At 30.9% G+C, this 21,024-nt stretch overlaps 1 protein-coding gene across 5 annotated transcripts in view; it reads left to right on the top strand.

Annotated features, from left to right (window-relative positions):
* LOC133188363 (rho GTPase-activating protein 15-like) overlaps positions 1–3,026 on the top strand; it is a 43,650-nt gene extending 40,624 nt beyond the window's left edge. Inside the window, exons 15-17 of one of the 5 annotated variants that reach the window (XM_061323751.1) lie at positions 1,641–1,769; positions 2,231–2,336; positions 2,560–3,026. In XM_061323751.1, the coding sequence (XP_061179735.1) occupies positions 1,641–1,769; positions 2,231–2,336; positions 2,560–2,731 (407 nt within the window). In that variant the 3' untranslated portion in view covers positions 2,732–3,026. The remainder of the gene's footprint in view (positions 1–1,640; positions 1,770–2,230; positions 2,337–2,559) is intronic. The other 4 variants (XM_061323752.1, XM_061323748.1, XM_061323750.1 and 1 more) reach the window with 4 other exon arrangements.
* Positions 3,027–21,024: the final 17,998 nt, after the last annotated feature.

The raw sequence follows: 21,024 nt of genomic DNA on the forward strand, positions 1-21,024 counted from the left end.
AGTTTCTTATTTAAAATCAAGAAAATACACATTTTTTTTCATGATATACTGTACAGCTAATATATATATATATATATATATATATATATATATATATATAGATATAGATATATATATATATATATATATATATATATTTCCAAATATTTTTCATTAATATTCTTTGCAAATTAGAAGACTGTTCATTTTGTCATGAACTACCATTGGTGAGCATGAATACCGCAATTGTTATGTCATTATACTGTACTTGACGTCAAAACTATAGTGCAAACTGTTTTGCTTTTAAAAATGACAGTTGAATGGCGTAATTTGTTACAACTCATCAGAAAATAATGTAAATATAAGAAATGAATTAAATTTTTGAAAATTCATGAGGTACATGAACTACAAAGCTTCAAGAGTTAGTGTAAGAAGACTGTGACAGTCTTGATCATTTCTGTTCGAGATTCTCTGATCAAGCAGGTACCTGTTATCTTCATCTCATGGGAATTGGGCAGAGGAATTTGGCCTCATAATTACAATTAATAGTATCTGTCAAATTAAAATAATTCTTGATGACAAGCCTTTATTAAAAATTTCTGCATCACTACAATAAACATATTCTGAGAAACTCTCTCTGTGCAGTTACTTTGTTAAAAAAAGAGAATTTGGAAAGTGGATAGGGGAAGAAAACAATTTCACCACTGTTGATTACATGTATATAAAAGGAGATTAAAAACAAAAATGGAAGCAATAACCCTGCATGTTTTTAAATAGCTTGTATTTATTTTTTCTCTCTTAATTTTAACAATAAATAGATGCAGAGCGCAACACATTAAATGAGACTCAGAAAGGTAATAGACAAGAAGTACACAATAAAGTATAACTGTCTTAGTCTGCATTGCTCTCCACTGTATATCATTGATTGATTTTTAGAATATCAGAGTATTTATTTTGGAGCAATCTATTTGAAAAAATTTCATACTTGATAAAATGTTTTAGTAAATTTGACTTTTGAAATATTATAATTAAACATGTTACAAATGTATGCACAACTCTAGACTTTGATTCTGCATTTCAGTTAACTCTTAATTTCTTTAACTTCTCTGTCTTTTATAGCATGAATTTGCACAAAATTACGAGATATATATAAAATTACGTGATTTGGCCATATTTTGTGTGAACTTAATTTGACAAATTTACAAATGAAATGAAAATAGCATGTCTATGAATGAGTAATGCACTTAGATCATTCCTATTTGATTTTGTTTGAAAATTTAATTTAAATTTCTAATCGGATAGAGTAAAATATTTCAACATCAGAGTGTTTCTTCTAATAAGATTTGTTTGGTTAGTAGCTAGTTTTATACAAATAAATAGTGATAGCTATATAACAATTTTTTTTTTTACTTATGAATGTTATTTTGAATGATATACTATTTGTTCTGCCTGTTTGGAAACTTAATAGGGACATACAAATTTAATGCAAATTCTACATTTAAGTTCTTAACCACTTACTAAAATTGAGACTACTTACATGTATAATGAACCTTTCAACCTTTCAACAACATATTATGATATTAAGTATTTGTCCAAAGTAATTAAGAACTTGTATGTGACTACTTCTTCATTTCCTGACATCACATCATCTTACATTACAGACCACTATAACTTAGAGGATGAATGCTGGGACATCCATGTTTTAACTGGTTCCCTTAAACTGTTCTTCAGAGAATTAAAAGAGCCTTTGTTCACTTTTGGAGTATTTGACAAGTTTATTCCTGCTCTAGGTAAGAGGGAAGATTTTGATATGCCTTTGTTAATCAATGTTTTGTTCCATCTCTAAGAGATTGTTAAGGTCATCTTTATAAATCACTCTTTGTTATATATACAGTCAAACTTCATTATCTCGAACTCAGTGGAGACAAGAAAATAATTTGAGATATTTGAGCATTTGAAATATCAAGGTTAAAATATATTTAGAAAATTTAAGTGTCTTGGACTTCAAACTCAGTTTGACACATCCATCATACTCGAGATAATGATGTTTGATATTCCGAAATGCATAATTTTTTACTGGAAATATCAAGAAATGTTTTTTTCTGCCATTGAAAAATTTTGTCTATGATGATAAAAGGTCTTTCTTATCATATTTCATATAATAATAAAAATTGGATCCTGGATTTCTGACTTTCCTTCTATATTATAGTTTTTGTAAATTAACGGAACATTTCATTTACTGTTTAAAAAGGCAAGGAAAAGAACAATGATCGTTTAAAAGCCGTGAGAGATTTAATCAACACACTACCAAAGTATAACTATGAAACATTGAAATTCCTGCTTGCCCACTTATGCAAGTAAGTCTGAAGTTTATAAGAAATATTTCATTTGAGATCTTAATAGGAAATCTTCAACCTTGAATATATGTAAATTTATAATTCTTTCTTTGTGTGTCTTTTTTTTTTTACAGTCCTTTATTAATGCATTTGTCTTCTTTTTTTAAATTCCAAAAGAATGATAAAGATAAAAATAAATAAATAAAGAAGCAAACATGAACAAATGGTGTCCTTCTAATTGTAGGGTCATAGAGCATAGCAAGGAGAATCGGATGCAGGTCCATAGTGTTGCCATAGTCTTTGGCCCCACGTTAATTTGGCCAGAGACTGTAACGCCAAACTTAGCTGCCAATATGATTTACCAGAGTCGGATTGTAGAGTACTGTCTTTTGGAGTACAGAAATATTTTTAGGTGAAAAAAAAGAAGCATGATTTGTGTACAGTGCACTTTTTCTCTATTTCGTGCTCTAGACTACAAATACTGTGTATGAAAGAACTTGGTCAGATTGGGATAGAAGAAAAAATACAAGTAAAAGTATTATGCTAAGGCTCAAAGTAAGATGATGATTTTCAAAATGAGGAATCAGTCTGGGAATTATTGAGATGAAAACTACATGAGAGATCAGAGATACAGAGGCATCAGTTACAGCTGTAGAGAATTTGTCCTATCTGACAAGGTCAGAGGTCAAATGTTACAAGGTCATTAGTGATTTCAAGGATGACCGGCTGTTAAAGAATGCTCAGTATATGCCAAAATGGAGAGTTTTTGTTGTCTTTCTACAAAGTGCTGTCAAAGTCTGCAAACTATTTACAAAACTTATTTATAGCTTCTTCTGTTTAAGATTTAGCTTTATGCTTAAACATTAATGATTTCCTTTATATTTAAATGCTAAATATCTGATGGTGAAAATTGAAAGAAATTTTTTGACAAATGATTTTTTAAAATTCTCTACTGTATGTGCTGTAAAGCTTAGTCAGTAGCAAGAAATTCATTTGTTTTAGATTTTAGTTTTTTTTTCTTGAAATTTAAATATGATGAATGTTTCACAAGAAATCACATCCAAACAGATTAATTTTTCGTTTACTGAAAACAGCTTGTTTATTCAAATGTAGATGTGCATGTGTTCTCAATGAAAACATTCCATTTTGGTAACATTCCTAATGTATATATTCTGTTCTATTTTTAAATACAGATATTTATTTACATTTAATTCATAATTTATGTATACATCTTTTAAATCATTGTCATTTAAATGATAGTTACTTAAATGCAAAAATGTGTTAACAAATTATAATCAGACATTACAGAGAGTATTACTAACAATATACAATGTATAACATAATTACAGTTAAACTTCATTATCTGGAACACCAATATCTCGAATACTAGGGATATTTTGAAGCAATATGGTAGTCCTTATGTTTTTTAACCTTGTTATCTCGAATCCACAGATATTTAGTTTAAACTAGGTTCTGTCTAGTTGGAGATGGCAAGATTTGACTGTAAATTTATTACATAATTGGGACAAACATAATTTCCCTTGTTACCATTTTATTTAAATACTCTTCTTTTATTGCTAATATTGCAGTTGGAAGGCAGAGAATGATTACTACTATCGTTAGAGGTTAGTTACGAATATGTAAATTTTTTCTAGATATATAAGTAATTAGTATGCTTTGGTATTCAGTGGATAGCGTTGAACCTGTGTACATTTTTGTTATTCAGGTTCAGCAGGTATTTCCACTGGTTTATCTCCTGTTTTTACATTATGTGAACCTATCTGTAATTCTGCATGATTCAGATATTCTTATTTAATTCTGTTATTGGTATGTCTATTTTCTTGAAAGCATTTCTTCTTTAAATAGATATGAATTCAATTTAATATTATTATTCTTGTAAGCAAAATCTTACAAATTTGGCAAGGAATTTTTTTCCTGATTATTTTAATCGGTGCTTGTGGTTGATGCCTTTTTTTCACCAATATTGTTTGAATTATAGTCTGCATAATAATGTTTTTCAGGTATGTTTTTTAAAAATGTTTCTTCACTGTACCATCCGAAGTTTATGGGTCATATTTATCATCTAAAAGTCAATTGAGATGCAGCACAGATTCTAAGCAGAACTCATTTTTTTCCTTTTGATATACTTTTATGTTGTGTATTTGAATGGAAAAATAATTGAGTTAGACATACTTTTTTCAAACCAAACATTTTTCAAACATACAAAGGGACACAAATGTTACCCGGTTATAATTTCTTAACATTTCTCTTTACAACAATGGACCAACTGTTCACATTTCTCTTCTGTATTTCTATATATATGTTCTATTTTCTGATATCTTCGTTTTTGAGATAAATATCTTTACATCTGCATTTCAGTATAAAAATGGAATGTATTTCAAAGAAGAATTTTCCATTTCGTCAAATATGATTTTTGTGGTAAAAGAATAGATCACTTAACTTTCGTAACACCTTATTTTACTAGTAATTTATTAGGTATTTCACATATTTTGGTTATTGTTTTAAATAATCTTTCATGATACAGATATATGAAGTAGGAATGAAATGTTTGCAGCAGCAGCCTCATGTACTTATTCAAAAATAACATTCTTGCAAATAAAAAGTGATTTACAGTATTTCGATCTGGTAAGAAACTGCATTTATACATTCCCTTAGAAATATTTCCTTATTTATTTTTTTTAAATGAAAAATTTTTATTTCTGAATTAAAACAAACAAAAATGGTTCAAAATTTTTTCAGGGTTAGAGAAAAATATATACCTGGCTGAGAGTTATCTTTCATGCATGTTGAATTATTATATTACGGTAATTTGAAACATCAGTCCACACTCTCTGCCAAAGTCTTAGAGAATATGCTGATACTTACTAGATAATGAATATGTGTTAATCATGTATAAACTCACCTGACGGTTGACAATCTTTTTTAGCTTATATATCTTGATAAACTACAGCAACTTACCTTTTTTTGTTACATTTTGTGATTCATGTGTTTCTGCATTCTGCCATATTGATTTGAAATGCATTGATCTTTTTCGTTCAGCATACAAGAATATCATTGATGAAATATCAGTAAATTATTTTGTAAGTTAGTAACAGAAAATTTATGGACTAAAATAAATTTTATACTTTATACTAAAATTGACTTTTCCCTATAATTATGGAATATGATCATGTTGTGGAGTTTTGGGTACTTTAGAAAAATGCAGAGACATAGCATCTTTGATTTAAATCAAATATTTTTTCTCCTTCATAAATTATATCAAATCGTTTTGTTAATCTTTTGCTGCCCTCTTTTAATCATAAATATGAAAATAGAATGCCATAGAGGTATTTTTCCTTATTTAATATGAAGACAGACAGGTAAAAAGATGGATTTATTGTAATAGAATATTAAGAACATCCAGTGTGTACTTACTGTTCTGTGTTATTGATATAAGCCTATACCAGTCCATTCTCGTTTGATCTTCCTACAGTTATGGTGCTATATGAAGACATTGTCTGTGATTGTGTACTGTCTTCTATGTACAGCGTTTGATGTTCACTTCGACATTTTATACCAGGAGAACATTTTGATGTTATGTCAAAGTCGCTGTTTTATTTTTATGTTTCTCCAAGACCCTTCAACCTCCCCATCCATTAAAATTCTTTTTATATCATCACACAGTTTCAAGTTTGAAGGGACATCGCAGACTTTATATTTCTTGTTGGGGATAAAGGTTATTGTGGATTTTGTTTGAAAACGTGTCATTTAAATGTGAAAGATTCCTTCATGGAATATCTACATGTACTTTTCCTGAAATTTATTATGTGTGTTTGTTAACTTCAGTTTATGTATAGGACCAAATGAAGCATAAAATAATTTTAAGCAGTACATGTAATTGAATAAGAGTCTGCAGTGGGTTGTTAGGTAAATGTTTTTGGACAAATCAGAAAAAAAAAAATAGCACTCTGAAGATGTGATGCTTTTTACATTCCTGTTTGTATGTTTTCAGTTGAATGTATTGAACTGAGTACAAGGGGTATAAATGAACATTTGTTAACATAGTATTTCGTGTTGCTATATATAGATAGATTTATACAAAACAACGAGTTCATTATATTTTTTTGTTGATATATGAAACATTTATTATCGTGTAAATATTATGTTACAAAAACTCTAATCTGTTAATACAAATATGTATAGATCGGATTAATATTTAAAATATGTGTGCTTGTTTTTTGTTCAAACAAGAAATGTATTAATAAAACATTTAACATATTCTTGAATTTTGATTTTATTTCATAAAGTTGCAAAAACGAAACATGTTTTAACCCTCTTCTTTCTCAAGACAAAGCATTTCATGATTTTTATTTCATATCTGTTCAGAACCCCTGATAAGATATGCTAATTTTTCTGGTCAAAGAACATCTGACGATGGTGCTGTGATTTTAAAATACGAATATATTGGGGAAATTATCAATGGGTAAGATACGTTGTCATGTATGTTCTATTTGACCTTTAAAAATGTTCCATATGTTTAAAAATCTTTAGTGGCATAAAAGAAACACGTTAAAAATTATTAGTAAACCGTTGAAAAATTTGTTTAACCTGCATTAAACCAGGGAAGTTTTAATGTTTCAAACTTTTAACGATTAATACTATTTAGATATCAATTTTTAAGTTTCGCTAGATCGGCTGTGTAAAGGGACTTAATTCACGCCTTATGCGTGTTGTAAAGTTGTATCTGTATTTTTAATATTTGTAATTTTAATCAAGTTTGTATAAGTTTGAAAGCAGAGTTTTAGGACAGTTCATTATTTGACGATAAAGCTTGAAACATGTAGTACACAGTCTACCCAGTAAAATTAACTGCATGTATTTAACTATAAAAATATTTTAATGACTTACAGCGGGTCTAGGGTTGCGTTAGGTGGGGTCTCTACAACTGGTTCCAAAATCTTTGTAAGCCCCTGAGAATCAGCAATTAAAGAGCTCAATTTTGACACCAAAGTTTATCACAAAAATGTATGACAGTGAAATTATATTTAATTTTTTTTTGTTTTGGATGGGGGATGGGGCGCCCCTTGTGAACTCGCGCCTGGACGTTATTTTTTTCTGCTATTTCAATAGCTATTCATTATTTATCTTGAGTTTCAATGAAAATGGTTAAGATTTCACCGAATAATTGTAAAACAAACAAGAATAACATAATATACAACAAATGAGGGAATACACACAAATAACGTATACAATTTTTTTTCAGGACGTGGCTACAGACTCTAGTCAGCAAAATTTGTATTTTGAATGGGTTGCGTTGAGTCTTAAAGTACAGTGAAAACCTAATGCTGCCAAACCTTGCTTTAATTGAAATCAATGTTACCTAATTCAAACATGATGTGTTAGACTTAAGTTTTCAAAATGATCTCATTCAAATAGTCTCATGATAAATTTAAACCGTCCGTTACACGAAAAGAAGGTGCGGAAAGTATGTAATGGAGATTAATGAACGTTTCTGAACGACAGCGTGACAGGCAGAACACGCTCTCTGAAACAGAAGAAGATATTAAGTACTATAGCAAACGTCTCCAAACGGTCATTTGCCACTTCAGCGTAGACAAAGTGAGCAAAAAATCCATCGCCAGTTCATTTCTCAGCAGCCAGATTATATCAAGAATTGGTTTTTTCATGGCATTTCAAATCGTTGTATAGAAGAAGCAGTTCTCTTTGAGACTTTGCAATGAATGCAGTCGGACGGTACTATGTTTGGAACCTGTTTCTATTAGAATTTATATTTTCACTAATAATCGTAGGAAATAACTGTGTTACGGTGGACGAAACATTACTAGTAAAACGTCAACATTATTCCTCATCTGAAACATGTGCCATTCGACTTGTTGGACTTTCCCTTTCCCACCCGGGGTGTCATTCCAAAGTTGTGAAAGCGATTGCTTGTCGGGGCACCTGTCATTCACGTGCTGTACCAGAATGGCGATATGATGAACAGGCAGTTCGTCTTGTTTCCTTTTGTACTTGTTGTGAGCCTTTAGCATCTTTGAGGAGGAGTGTGACACTGACTTGTCCTAATACGTCCAGAGGATTCCGAGTGTTTCACGTGGCAATCCCTGTAAACTGCGCGTGTCGACCCTGCTCAGATGGAAATCCTACGGCAGAGCAACCGTACGACTACTGAACTGTGGCTTACACCGAGTGTTCACGATTTTATCAAAATTAATGCTCATCTGCATGGAATTAACAGTTGTTTTATAGAACTGTTCCTTATGTCTGTGGATTAAAAATCTCTAAAAACCCTTTCAATTTAAGTTGATAGATGTCGAAAACAGTAAATTTTGAAAAAAATGTATAGTTATACTCACGGTATCATTTTATTTAAGGTATATGCAGTTTATACATGGATATCGGTTAAGCCGTTTATAAGAAATAAGTTTACTAAATGGATAATTTCACAAATGCAATGCCATACTGTTAAAAAAAATGTAGTTTCATGAGTTTTGTTCAAAAATTAAAATCTAAACGCACATGTTATATTAAGAAAGATTTATAAGTGCATGACTTCCTTAGCTTAAAAGAGAATAAATAATAGATATCTTGATTGTGTTAATTGAAGTTTCTTGTTTTTATGATATATATATATATATATATATATATATATATATATATATATATATATATATATATATATATATATATATATATATGTAGCGAACATCTCCAAACGGTCAAAGGCACATACTCTGAATATTATAATTTCACTACTAAGATTAATATAACTGACATTCAATATAATTGAAGGCTGCTTATTAAAAAAAATTAATTTATCGCAATGAGACGAAAATTGAAGTTAATAAAATATGTAAAACCATATATATGCCAGAAAAATAGATATCAAAAACACACAGAGAATGGAAAAGGCGAAGCTAATGAAGAGTGATTAATCTAAAAAAAGTATTAAAAATTATAGACAACACAGTTCTGTGAAGATGCCATAAAACACGGACCCCTGGAAAATTCATAGGTGGGATCAAGTGCCTAGGAGGAGTAAGCATCCCCTGTTAACCGGTCAAACTCCGTGAGCCCTATGTATTGATCAGGTAGACGGAACATTCCGTAGTCAATTTGAGTATGAAAACAAAAGCCGAACAATTGGTATGACACAAGTCAACCAAATTTGATCCAATGATAGGTTAGAAAAAAGTATTAATTAATTGATAAAAATAAATTTGACAACAAAGAAACTACATGTACCACGAATCTCCCTAAAAATAAAATGAAGAAATAAACTAGATGCTGTCATAACATTAAAATCCGCACGCAAGAAACACAGCTAAACGTACTCTCCTTTGTTTGTTGTTTAACATCTCTGTGAGAATTTTTCACTCGTATTGAGACGCCACCACTTGCCGGTGGAGGGCTGCAAATAACCTGTACTCGGCACTTAGGGCCATTGAGCAGTGAGGGATGTTTTTCGTGCCAGCACCTACTGCAACATGGGACCTCGGTTTATACGGTCTCATCCGAAGGACTGGTTTCCGCGTCACACAGTTCACACAGGATGAACTCCGTATTCTACGACTCTAGAGAAAACGCTGTAACCACTCCGCCACGCGGACGACTACTCTGCTTCGTACCTGAGTAACTATAGAAGGTATCATAAATTACATAACTACTAGGTATCAAATTGAGCATAAAATGCTCAGGTAATTATGTGGTCCATTGGCCTCTTATATTAGTATTTCATATAACAAATTCACTACCAGTTTGAAATTCATGAATTTAATAAGCAAAATTTCCGTTTAAAAAGGGACCGAGTTTTGGAAAGATGGTTTTATTAAAAAATAGTTTTATATGTTCTAACCTCAAAGGCATCGTGGAGGAAAATAAAAATTCCGAAACCTAATTCTACATCTACAGGACACCTCCAATTATATTCCAGAAGATAATTAGAGTACTGAACAAAATGTAAAAATTCGATCTGGAAACCAGGTTTTTGAAGAAAATGTTTTTTTTTTATCCCAATTTGGCCTGAAGGATGAAATTAAATGAAAATTCCTAAACCTTATTGAACATCTACAGGACAACACCAATCGTATTCCAAAAGATGATTTAGCTACTGCGTGAAATTTAAGCGTTCTGGAAACCAATTTTGTTGTTGTAGAAAATCTGTTTTTCGGCCCCCGTTTGGCCTCTCTGGTGAAAAATAAAAATTCCAGATCATTGTTATACATTAATAGAACATGAATTAACACCAATCATATTCCTAAAGACGAAATAGCTAATGCGTGAGTTCTATTAACAAGGGTTTTTTTTTTTTTTTTAGAAAAACATAGTTTTTCGACCCCAAATACCCAAAGGAAAAAAAGGAGAAAAAACAAACAAAGAAAGGGAAAAAAACCTTGTTACACATCAAATGCATATCCCAAAAGATGGAATTGGAATTAAGGACAGATGATACAATCAAAAATTTTGAAAATAATCACTTTAGTCATGATTACATGAGTAAAATGAAAATGTGTAACCGCATAGATTTTAATTTTTTATTCACAATTTCACAATAATATGATTTTAAGGAGGTTGGATTCTGCTATCTAAAATATTGAGATTTTTTTTATCATGTATATTTTTAGAATCTACACACATACATGTACATGTAGCTCAATTGTTTCCTCCAATATTTTTTATTCGAATAAATTATTGGAACAAACACAGTCCCGTTCATCTTGAATAGACACATTAAAATTTTAGCATGGTCAATTATTTGACCCCCTGCACTCAAAAAATGTCATTTTTCTGGCATTAAAAATCTAGCAAACAATAAAATCATTTGAAAGTAATGTCATTTTACTGAATTTACTCAGAGTGGTTAAAATTATCATATATATTCAGAAAATAAAATTAAAAGTGGGGGTCTATGATGTTAATTTTTAGATATTACTAATAAAGTGTTAATTTTAAACTTAAGGACATACGCTAAGTACATGTACACAAACCCTACAATGTGCCTTTCCCACTGATAATTTTTTAAAATATTAATATTCTCTATTTTACATCATAGTACCATAAGATGTTCTTACACAAAAAAATCAGCATACATTACCAGGAGTTTTGACCAGATATTAAATGATAAAAATTCTTATATTTTTTTAAAAGAAAAATTAACATATATAGTTTTAGCTGGTATTTCCCAAATTTATGATTTAGAGGAGGTGTACAATATTGCCAAACATCAATGAATCGCAAAAAGGTCCTTCAATAATTGTAACTTTTAAATCAAACAGGGAATAAGAAATTTTAGATAAGAAATTTTAGTTCATAATTAGGTAGAGCATGTCCTTAAATTGGAGCTATTTTTTCCTGAACTTTCACAATATATTTGCTATATTTGTCAAATATGATGATAGAATCCATGAAAGTTAAATAAATGTGTAATTTAGGACGAGTATAAAACAGTGTTAAACACTGCACAAAATAACTCTTTGTGCTGGCTGCATGGAAAATAGGTATTTAAACTTAACAATATTGTAAATACTTGGAAAGAGAAAAATTGATTATTTTCCTCAAAAAAGCCTTCCACCACAAAATATAGTTCCTCACTTTATGCTTTTGGTATGAGATTTAATCATGGGGTTTTAATTGAAAGTAGTTAAATTTGCAATCTAGAATCCAAATTTATTATACGAACTAAACCATTGCGCAGATGTTTTTTTTTTAAAGATAGACAAGACAAAAATCAGCTCAAAAGCTCAGGAACGAACCTCTAACAAAAAATTGTAAAGATTAATAAGGATTGTTGCTGAGAGGTATAATTTCGAACATGATAGAAAGTTTACAAATTCTTAATATTTTAGAAATTTTCCTGGATCACGAACAGATTTCATGTGTGGAAGATCTTTTACAATGTTAACTAAAGACAGTTTAACATGGTTTATGAAATTCGATTCTCTTCCTTTAAGAACAATGTAAGGGAAATAAACAGAAATTGTAATGAGCGATAAGTCATTTCTTTTGCAAAAATTTTGCTTTGCTTTATTATAAAGGAAATAAAAATCCAAACAAAGCAAATGTAATTTATTATAACAAATATATACATAGCATTAAGGAACAAAATCTACGTATATCTTAAGTCCTGTAAGCAATATGAATGATGAACAGGACAAAAACATGGACTAATGGAAACGACAAAACTGCGATATTAAGCAATTTAAAAAAAAAACTCGTAAATTATATACCTGTATTTACATAAATATTTCAAGAAACATATAATATCAAGTACATGTGTATCAATTTCTTTTAGTTGAAATTTCTTTTCTATTCAATTAGAATTTGCAAAAGGGTAAGAATAAGTAGCTTATACAATAGAGTGTATCATTTTTAACAACCTTAAAAAACCTTCATTATTACAAAAAGAAATGATATACTGAGATGAGTCTCTGAGAGTGATAATTATTCCATGAATTCTTAAAAAACATATATATTCATATAATCTATTATTAAATAGACAAAAAGAAGGATAGGAGATAGATACAAAATACGTATAGAAAAAATAACTCTGAAGTTAAATAAAATACACTACGAATTAACAATATTCTACAGTGACAGATATTTTTAAAATAATGTAAACATAAGATAACAACAAATGAAAGCTTTGACTTGAAAAGAATTTGATTAAAACAAAGTAGCCGTTGAAGTTCAAGAGTAAATAGGACGCTGCCTGGTATCTGTTTATTTTCATTATTAACACTTTATACTCATAATTTCATGGATATCATGCAAAACAAGATATCATGTGACGACGATAAAATTATAATACACAACTTTTTGATAAAAATACATAATCTCCAAGACCAAAAAACCCATAATTAAAACAAGATTCAAGATTCTTTGATAGATTTAATCAACTTTTTCCAGAAGTGTTCCTTCTTTGATGCGTTGTTACTATCGGACCATCTGATTGGTTTAATCTTCCACTAAATGTACAGGAGATCTCGAGGAAGATCTTCAACTCCGATGTCATCCTTTATAATTAATAAAATTCGTGCATTTTTATGAATTGCATGAATTTTTGAGACCTGGATTTCATAGGTTCCCCAGTCATATTTCAAAAATGTATGTGTAACTACAAAAACAACGCATTTACTTATGTTTATAAACTTAACAACCTCTTCTGCAAAGGTACTTCCGGGTTCAAAATCTTTATCCTGGATGGAAATGCGAAGGTTTTCTTTCTGCAACTTAGGATAGAGATGCAAAGTTACAAAAATGGAGTCAACAGGAGAATATGATATGTATGCATCAAAAGTAGCTGACTCTTTTGTAAAATTAAGGGCAAAACCACGTCTCCAGAATAGTCTTATTCTCAGTACTCCATAACGAAGTACCATCCTATACCGATACAATATCGTTACCACTAGCAAAATCAAAAATGTGAAAGACAAAATTGTCAAAGATATATCCAACCAGAGTTTCGAGAGGCACTTTAATTCTAATGTATTTACATTGGTAACTATTTCATGAACAGTTATCATCGGCTTTTCGTTACAATAAGTCAGGTTCAAATGAACGAATTTTTCCATATTTTCATTTATCCATTTTAAGGATGCAAGAGCACTGCAAGAACAGTCAAATGGATTGTTCCTGACATCTATCATAATGTCGGGTAAATTGTTAATAATAGAAATGGATTCCTTTGAAAAAGAGGCCAGTTTGTTCGATCGTAAATCAAGAAACTTAATAAGAGGTGTGAGAAGTAAGGTACGTGGTATTGCGGTAAATACATTGTTGCTGATTATCAGATCCCTCATTGAAGTCGTCTGGTTACGAAATAAATTTGAGGGCAAATCATTTAAACCGTTTTCCGAAAAATCCACCATCCTTAATTTCGACAATCCATGAAGGAAAACGCCATTGACATCCTTGGCTAGACCTCTATTTAAGTTGGTATTACGCATATGAACTTCAGTTAAAGAGTGAAGATTGTTTAAAAATTTTAAGTACAAATTTTCACAAGAACAACCTGTAACGTCAATGATTCTTAGACTCGGTAAATATAAATCTATATTACGATAGGAACACAGAGGAAAACCTATATATTGTAAGTTTAACCTCTTTAGATTTTTACCAAATATTTTTATTATTTGAACATTTTCTACATATAGATTGGCATAAGAATAAGAAAGATCGATTTCCTCCAATGAGGATGAGAGAGTGATGTTAATCGAGAGTCCTAGATTTCCTATGGACTTGATTAAGGTGGGTGATCGGCAATCAGTCAGATGACTAAAATCAACGGCTTTTATTTGACTTGCTCTCAAAAACATGAATAAAGTCTGGTAGTTATATAATGAATTATGCGACAAATCAATTTTTTCAACGCAATTGATAAATCTTGAAGGATATAAAGTTGGTATCCATACAGTGTTTGTGTCCTGTATAGAAAAGGATTTGACACAAATTTTATTGAGAAATTCTAAGTCATCATCTTTGAGGAGAACAGGTACGCCATTAAAAGGTGTTGAATTCTGAAAGTTGATGTAATCCATTTGATAGGTCTGTAATCTTTTCAAAGATTGCAGAGCATATTTCAAACCACAATATGTAAAGAAAGTTAATCCCTTCAGATAAGAAAATGGCCAAAGCATATCTTCAAAATTGTGTTCACAAGCACCGTTGTCACTGTATTGGAGGTTTAAATGTTCAATGCGCAAATTTTTCAAATTCATAAATGAGTTACTGTCAAATTTGAAATACTTTGTTGACGAAATTTCGAGATATTGTAGCCTTTTCAAGTTCTGGAACTCTGTAGAAAAATTTAAGTTAGGAATAGCATTTAATGACAAATTTCTCAATGACGTTAATCTTCCTATTTCAGTATCAGGATATCCATCATTTGAAAAAGGGTTATCAGTCATTCTTAGATCTATAAGTGACATTAAATGTTTAAATGCACCTTCCTGTATTGAATCCTTTTTGATATCATTGGAACTTAAGTCTAGGATACACAGCTGAGACAAATGTTGAAAAGCATTCATTTCGATATGTTGTAATTTGTTTCCTCTGATGTATAGTGCTTTCATAGTCCCCAGTTCTTCAAAGTCTGAATTTGTAAGACTCGTAATATTGTTGTATGAGAGATCCATACCAATTATTCTTAAAACGATGTTCTTTGGTACAGATGTAACTTCCTGATGTTGACAGTCATATAAAAGACCGCTTATTCCGCATATGTTATTAACATATTTGGACGAACATTTAGCATCTACATCAATCAAGAAAGGGAAGAGGATAATTCCTGTTTAAAAAAAAAATATTTGAGTTGATTTGATAAAAAAAAAAATTAGGCTTAATAATACTGCCTGTAGTCTAGATGCCTCATTCCACTGTAGATTGAAATAAGAAGAATTTAAGAATGCATTCTTTTGGCATCATGATAATGACTCGTAGCCTTCTCAATTCAAATGTCTTTTTTAGATGCTCAATGTTATTTTTCGACAAAAAATAATAGATATGTCGAGATATTCTATCTATGATGAAATTATATCTGGGGATAAAATGCTAATTAAGCTGATTTTCCCTTACCAATAAGATTGGAGAGCACTTTAAGCTTCCTCTTCGTGTATCTACATATACCTGTTTGCATGTGCCTCTTTCTGTCACTCAGTCTGACCTATCTAGTTTTCAAGAATTCCAGCTACACGATTGTAGATATTGAGTTGATTTTTAGTATACGTGAGTCAACTCTGATGAGTCACTGATCAAATTTTGTTTACCTTTGATTTCAAGGCCTTTGGACTAAGAGTCTTAATTTGTAAACGGAATTAGGCCACACATGCAGATGCAGAGAACAAACATTGTTATGCATGATTATTTTTCTCAGGCTGATTACATGCAACAGTCCGAAGATACATACCCAGAAATGTAATATTTTCTCTTGGCTTTAGTTGAAGAAACATTTTGTGCCAATGAAGAGAACACAAGCAATTTTTTTTCACTAGTACTGTTTCCTCACTGAATCAGTATTTGAGAATGATCTCTCACACAACTAGAAAAATATTAAAATGCTTGGGAATTGAAATAAAAAAAATAATAAGGAAAGACAAAGATATTTTTAAATAATAAAATATACATACTCTGTCTCACTGAAATAATTGAATGAAGTAATAAATTACAAAAGAAATATTCTGGGAAATATTGCTAATATATCCTAATTTGAGTCTGGAAACGGCCTTTGTGGGTAATATAAGATTTTTATAGGAACAAGAAAACAATTACGTTTGTAATTTGTAAATAAGAAAAATATAACGACATAAACTGCAAATGACAAAAAGTTTGACTTCCCCTTTCGGATTCTTATCCTACAGTTCATGTAAAAAAAAACTGAGGCGATACTTTTCTGAAAGATATTTCCGATTGCTGATTTTTATTTGATCCATTAAACTCTAAGTCCTTCCTTGACACTTAAATATAACAATGTTGAAACAAACTTTTTTTTGTAAGAGTGAAATTCCTTCAACTTCCTGGACTATGCTAAAACAAATTTATTTTGTAGGAGTGAAAGTCGGATGAAGTATTCCTAGGACAATGATGAATTGTTTAAGTGTTTGAGATTGGACAAAAATGAGAATACGTGTAAAACATAATTAAGGAGGTTCGATCCTGAGCTTTTGGGCAGATTTTGGTCAGGACCTTTATTTCTAAAATTCTGCATCATTTTTATGTTCTAACATTGAATCTGGATTCTACAATGCAAATTAAACAATATCCAATGAAAAAACCGCGATGAAATTCCATTAAAATAGGATTAAGCCAGGAACTATATTTTGTGGCGGAAGGTTTTTTAGAAGAAAATGATAAATTTTTCCAATTTGAAATATATACAGTACTGTTAAGTTTAAATTACTATTTTTCCATGCTGGTTGCACATAGAGCTGTTTTTTGCAGTGAAATGTATTATGCTGGCTCTGAAATATCTAATAAATTATTTCTTATGAATTCTTTCATTATATTGTGACAAATATAGTAAATATATTCTGAAAGTCCAGGAAAAAATTGAGCCAATTTTAACATAAAATTAACACTTTTTTTGTAATATCTAAAAATTTAGATCATAAACCCCCACTTTTGTTTTTCTTTTCTGAATATATAAGATAACTTTGATCAATCTGCTTAAATTCAGCAAAAGTTTAAGACTTTAAAATAATTCTCTTGCTTTTTAAATTTTTAATGCCAGAAAAATCACATTTTGTGAGTGCAGAAAGGTCAAATAATTCATTATGCGAAGCAATTTGAAACTTTTTCTTCGTCACAATTTTAATGCGTCTTTTTTTAAATAGACTAATAGTTTATTTTGTCCCATGATTTATTTGGATAAAAACTTTGGAGGGAAAACGTCGAAGATGTGATTTTTGATTAAGACACAAATATCAGTGCAAAAAGGTCAAATTAAATGTATTGTAGCGCCGAAAGAAGCATATTGACCCCCATTTTTTGTTTTGATTTTTAATTAGGCTATGTGTGTAGAAACTAAAAATATACTTGATAAAAAAAGTTTAAGACTTTAAATATCAGGTTCCAACCTCGTTAAAGAATTTACAATGTGAACTAGTCATTGAGAATTTATAAACTGGGAAAGGCAAAGGACTAGAAATATGTTGCCATACAGTAACTATCACAAAAGCTGTAACGCTCTGTAACATAGCTATAGGGTTCGAATCCTTCATACAAGTTGGCATAGATATGCTATATGATGTTTTTTGTTACATTATTCATGCGCCATCATTCACACTTATTTTTTATAATGGTTTAAAATGGAGGAGATTTAATACCACACAGCAAATAGTTTTTACTGACATGTACAAGGAATAGAAATGGGAAGGGCAACCTGAACTAGTATTAATTGTAACGGGGACCGTTACAGATGTTCCCCAAACGCTCCCCAACTTCCTTTTGGTGTCTTATTCCCTGTAAGCCTCATTAAATAAGGCAATCAAGTATATTGGTTTTTTTTTTACGCATTACACTCGCGCGCACGGGCATGCATGTACAAAATGACCATGTCAACTTGTCTACACTTTTAATACATCTTTATATTCAAATTTCATTGAAAGATAAAAAAAATTCGGCTATATTAAGTATATCTATCATTTTCCGCATTGCACGCGCGCGCACGTGCATGCATGTCCATGATGATCGTGTCATCTTGTCAACACTATTAATATATCTACATATTTTGGGTATCAAATCATTTCATCAAAAAGTATAAAAGTTACAGCTATATCAAGTATATTGGTCATTTCAGCATTGCATGCGCGCGCACGTGCATGCATATGCATGTTGACAATGTCGTCTTGTCTACATTTATAATATGTCTATATATTCTGATTATCAAAGCATTACATCAAAAAATGTAAAAGTTCTGGCTATATCAAGTATATTGGTCATTTTACTCATTGCACGCGCATGCACGTGCATGCAAATGTATGCATGTGTGCACTGATCATGTCATCTTGTCTGTACTTCTAATATATATTTATATTCTGAGTTTCAAAGCAATTCATCGAAAAATATACAAGTTAAGTCTATATCATTTGTATAGGTTATTGTAATCATTGCGCATGCACACACGTGCATGAATGTGCATTCTGACCATGTCATCTTGTCTTCACTATTAATATATCCTGATATCCTGAGTATCAAAGCATTTCATCAAAAGATATGAAAGTTATGGCTATATCAAGTATATTTGTCATTTTACTCATTGCACGCGCACGCCCGTGCACGCACGTGCATGCATGTGTGAGCTGATCAAGTCTTCTTGTCTACACTTCTAATATATATTTATATTCTGAGTTTCAAACCAATTCATCAAAAAATGTACAAGTAAAGTCTATATCAATTGTATTGGTATTTTCAATCAATGCGCATGCGCGCACGTGCATACATGTACATTCTGACATGTCATCTTGTCTACACTATTAATATATCCTTATATTCCGAGTATCAAAGTATTTCATCAAAAGATATGAAAGTTATGGCTATATCAAGTATATTGGTCATTTTACTCATTGCACGCACACGCACGTGCATGCACGTGCGCGCAAAATGACCTTCGTTCCGCAAATCTACATAACATTCCTACTAACCCTAAAAAGGTTTCAACTCAATCGGATGTATAGTTTCGGAGATCACTCACGGACAAAAAAGTACCCAGGAAGAAAAATAATAATAACTAGAAACTCATTGCGAGCAATGAGAGGTCTTCCGTCCGATTCTGAATATAAAAACGAAAATTCAAGCTGAAAAAGTGATAAAAGAAATTCAGACACTCTGGAGATTTAACCCTGGTCTTCAGCGTGAAAATCCAACGTGCTAACCATTAACCATTCACTTTTTTTGCATCACTTCCTGTCACAACCGGAAGTAACGGCGACACACGATTTTCATACGATGCAAATAAACTGATGACGGACTGTCAATCCTGAAAGTTTCAGACTTCAGTCGTTCATTGTTGCCGAACAATTGTGAGAACAAATTCTAATTTTGAGGACAGGAAAACACGCAACTGGAAGTGAATTTTATAAAAAAAAATCTCTAACGTGTCTCTAGACATTTGCAATATCTACAACATGTATTAAAACATTTCAATTCTTTTTCTTTAAGCGATATTTATGAGAAAGTTAAATATCGAAATTATGTATTTTATCTCCTAAAACCGGAAGTTGACGATTTTGTTTCCGGAGGAGTCTAACATATTTCAAAACAGCAAAAGAGATGCAATAAGGTGATGCAAGTCTTAATTTAAACAAGAAAAGTTGAATTTTTTGATTTCTTTGATCACTTCCTGTGACGACCGGAAGTGACGGCTGACAGTTTAATCCAAATAATTTTGCCTACTCTTCAAGGTCTATTACTCATATAAGTTTGTTGTCTTAATCTCCTACCGTTTCTGAGATCTCGCTCAGATATTTTCTCACTTTGAGGACAGAAAAACACGCGACCGGAAGTGAATTTTGCAAAGATATTTGGCGTTACTCTAGACATTTGCAATCTGAATAACATATCTAAAAATTATTTCAAATACTTTACCTATAAAAGATATTTATGGGAAAGAAAAATACTCAAATTATGTAGTTTTTCTCTTATAACCGGAAGTTGTCGTTTTTGTTTCCGGTGGGACCAACATATTTCGAAACTGCGAAAGAGATGCAATAATGTGATGCAAGATTTGATTAAAAAAAGAAAAGTTGAAATTTTCGATTTCTTTGAACACTTCCGGTGACGACCGGAAGTACTGACGACGAAAACCAAGGTAATTTCGAACATCTAGAAGTCATGGTCTATCATCTCTAATAAGTCTCCAGTTCATATCTTTAGCCGTTTCTTAGATCCTTCGAGGACAAAATTTCATTTTAAAATCAGGAAATTGTCCATAACTTGGCACTGGAACCGAATTTACCAAAAAACGGAATTTTATATAAACTTCATATAAAGACCTTTTATCCCTGAAAATTTCAAAGAAATTCATTGAATAGTTTTCGAGAAATCGCGTGCACAAAATTTTGTCAAAAAAAAAAAGAATAATAACTAGAAACTCATTGCGAGCAATGAGAGGTCTTCCGTCCGATTCTGAAAATAAAAACGAAAATTCAAGCTGAAAAAGTGATAAAAGAAATTCAGACATCTTGGGAGATTAAACCCT

The sequence above is a fragment of the Saccostrea echinata genome, unplaced genomic scaffold, assembly GCF_033153115.1.
Source record: "Saccostrea echinata isolate AGI-Se365-2 ecotype Australia unplaced genomic scaffold, CSIRO_AGI_Sech_v1 ptg000016l, whole genome shotgun sequence".
NCBI classification, from domain to species: domain Eukaryota; kingdom Metazoa; phylum Mollusca; class Bivalvia; order Ostreida; family Ostreidae; genus Saccostrea; species Saccostrea echinata.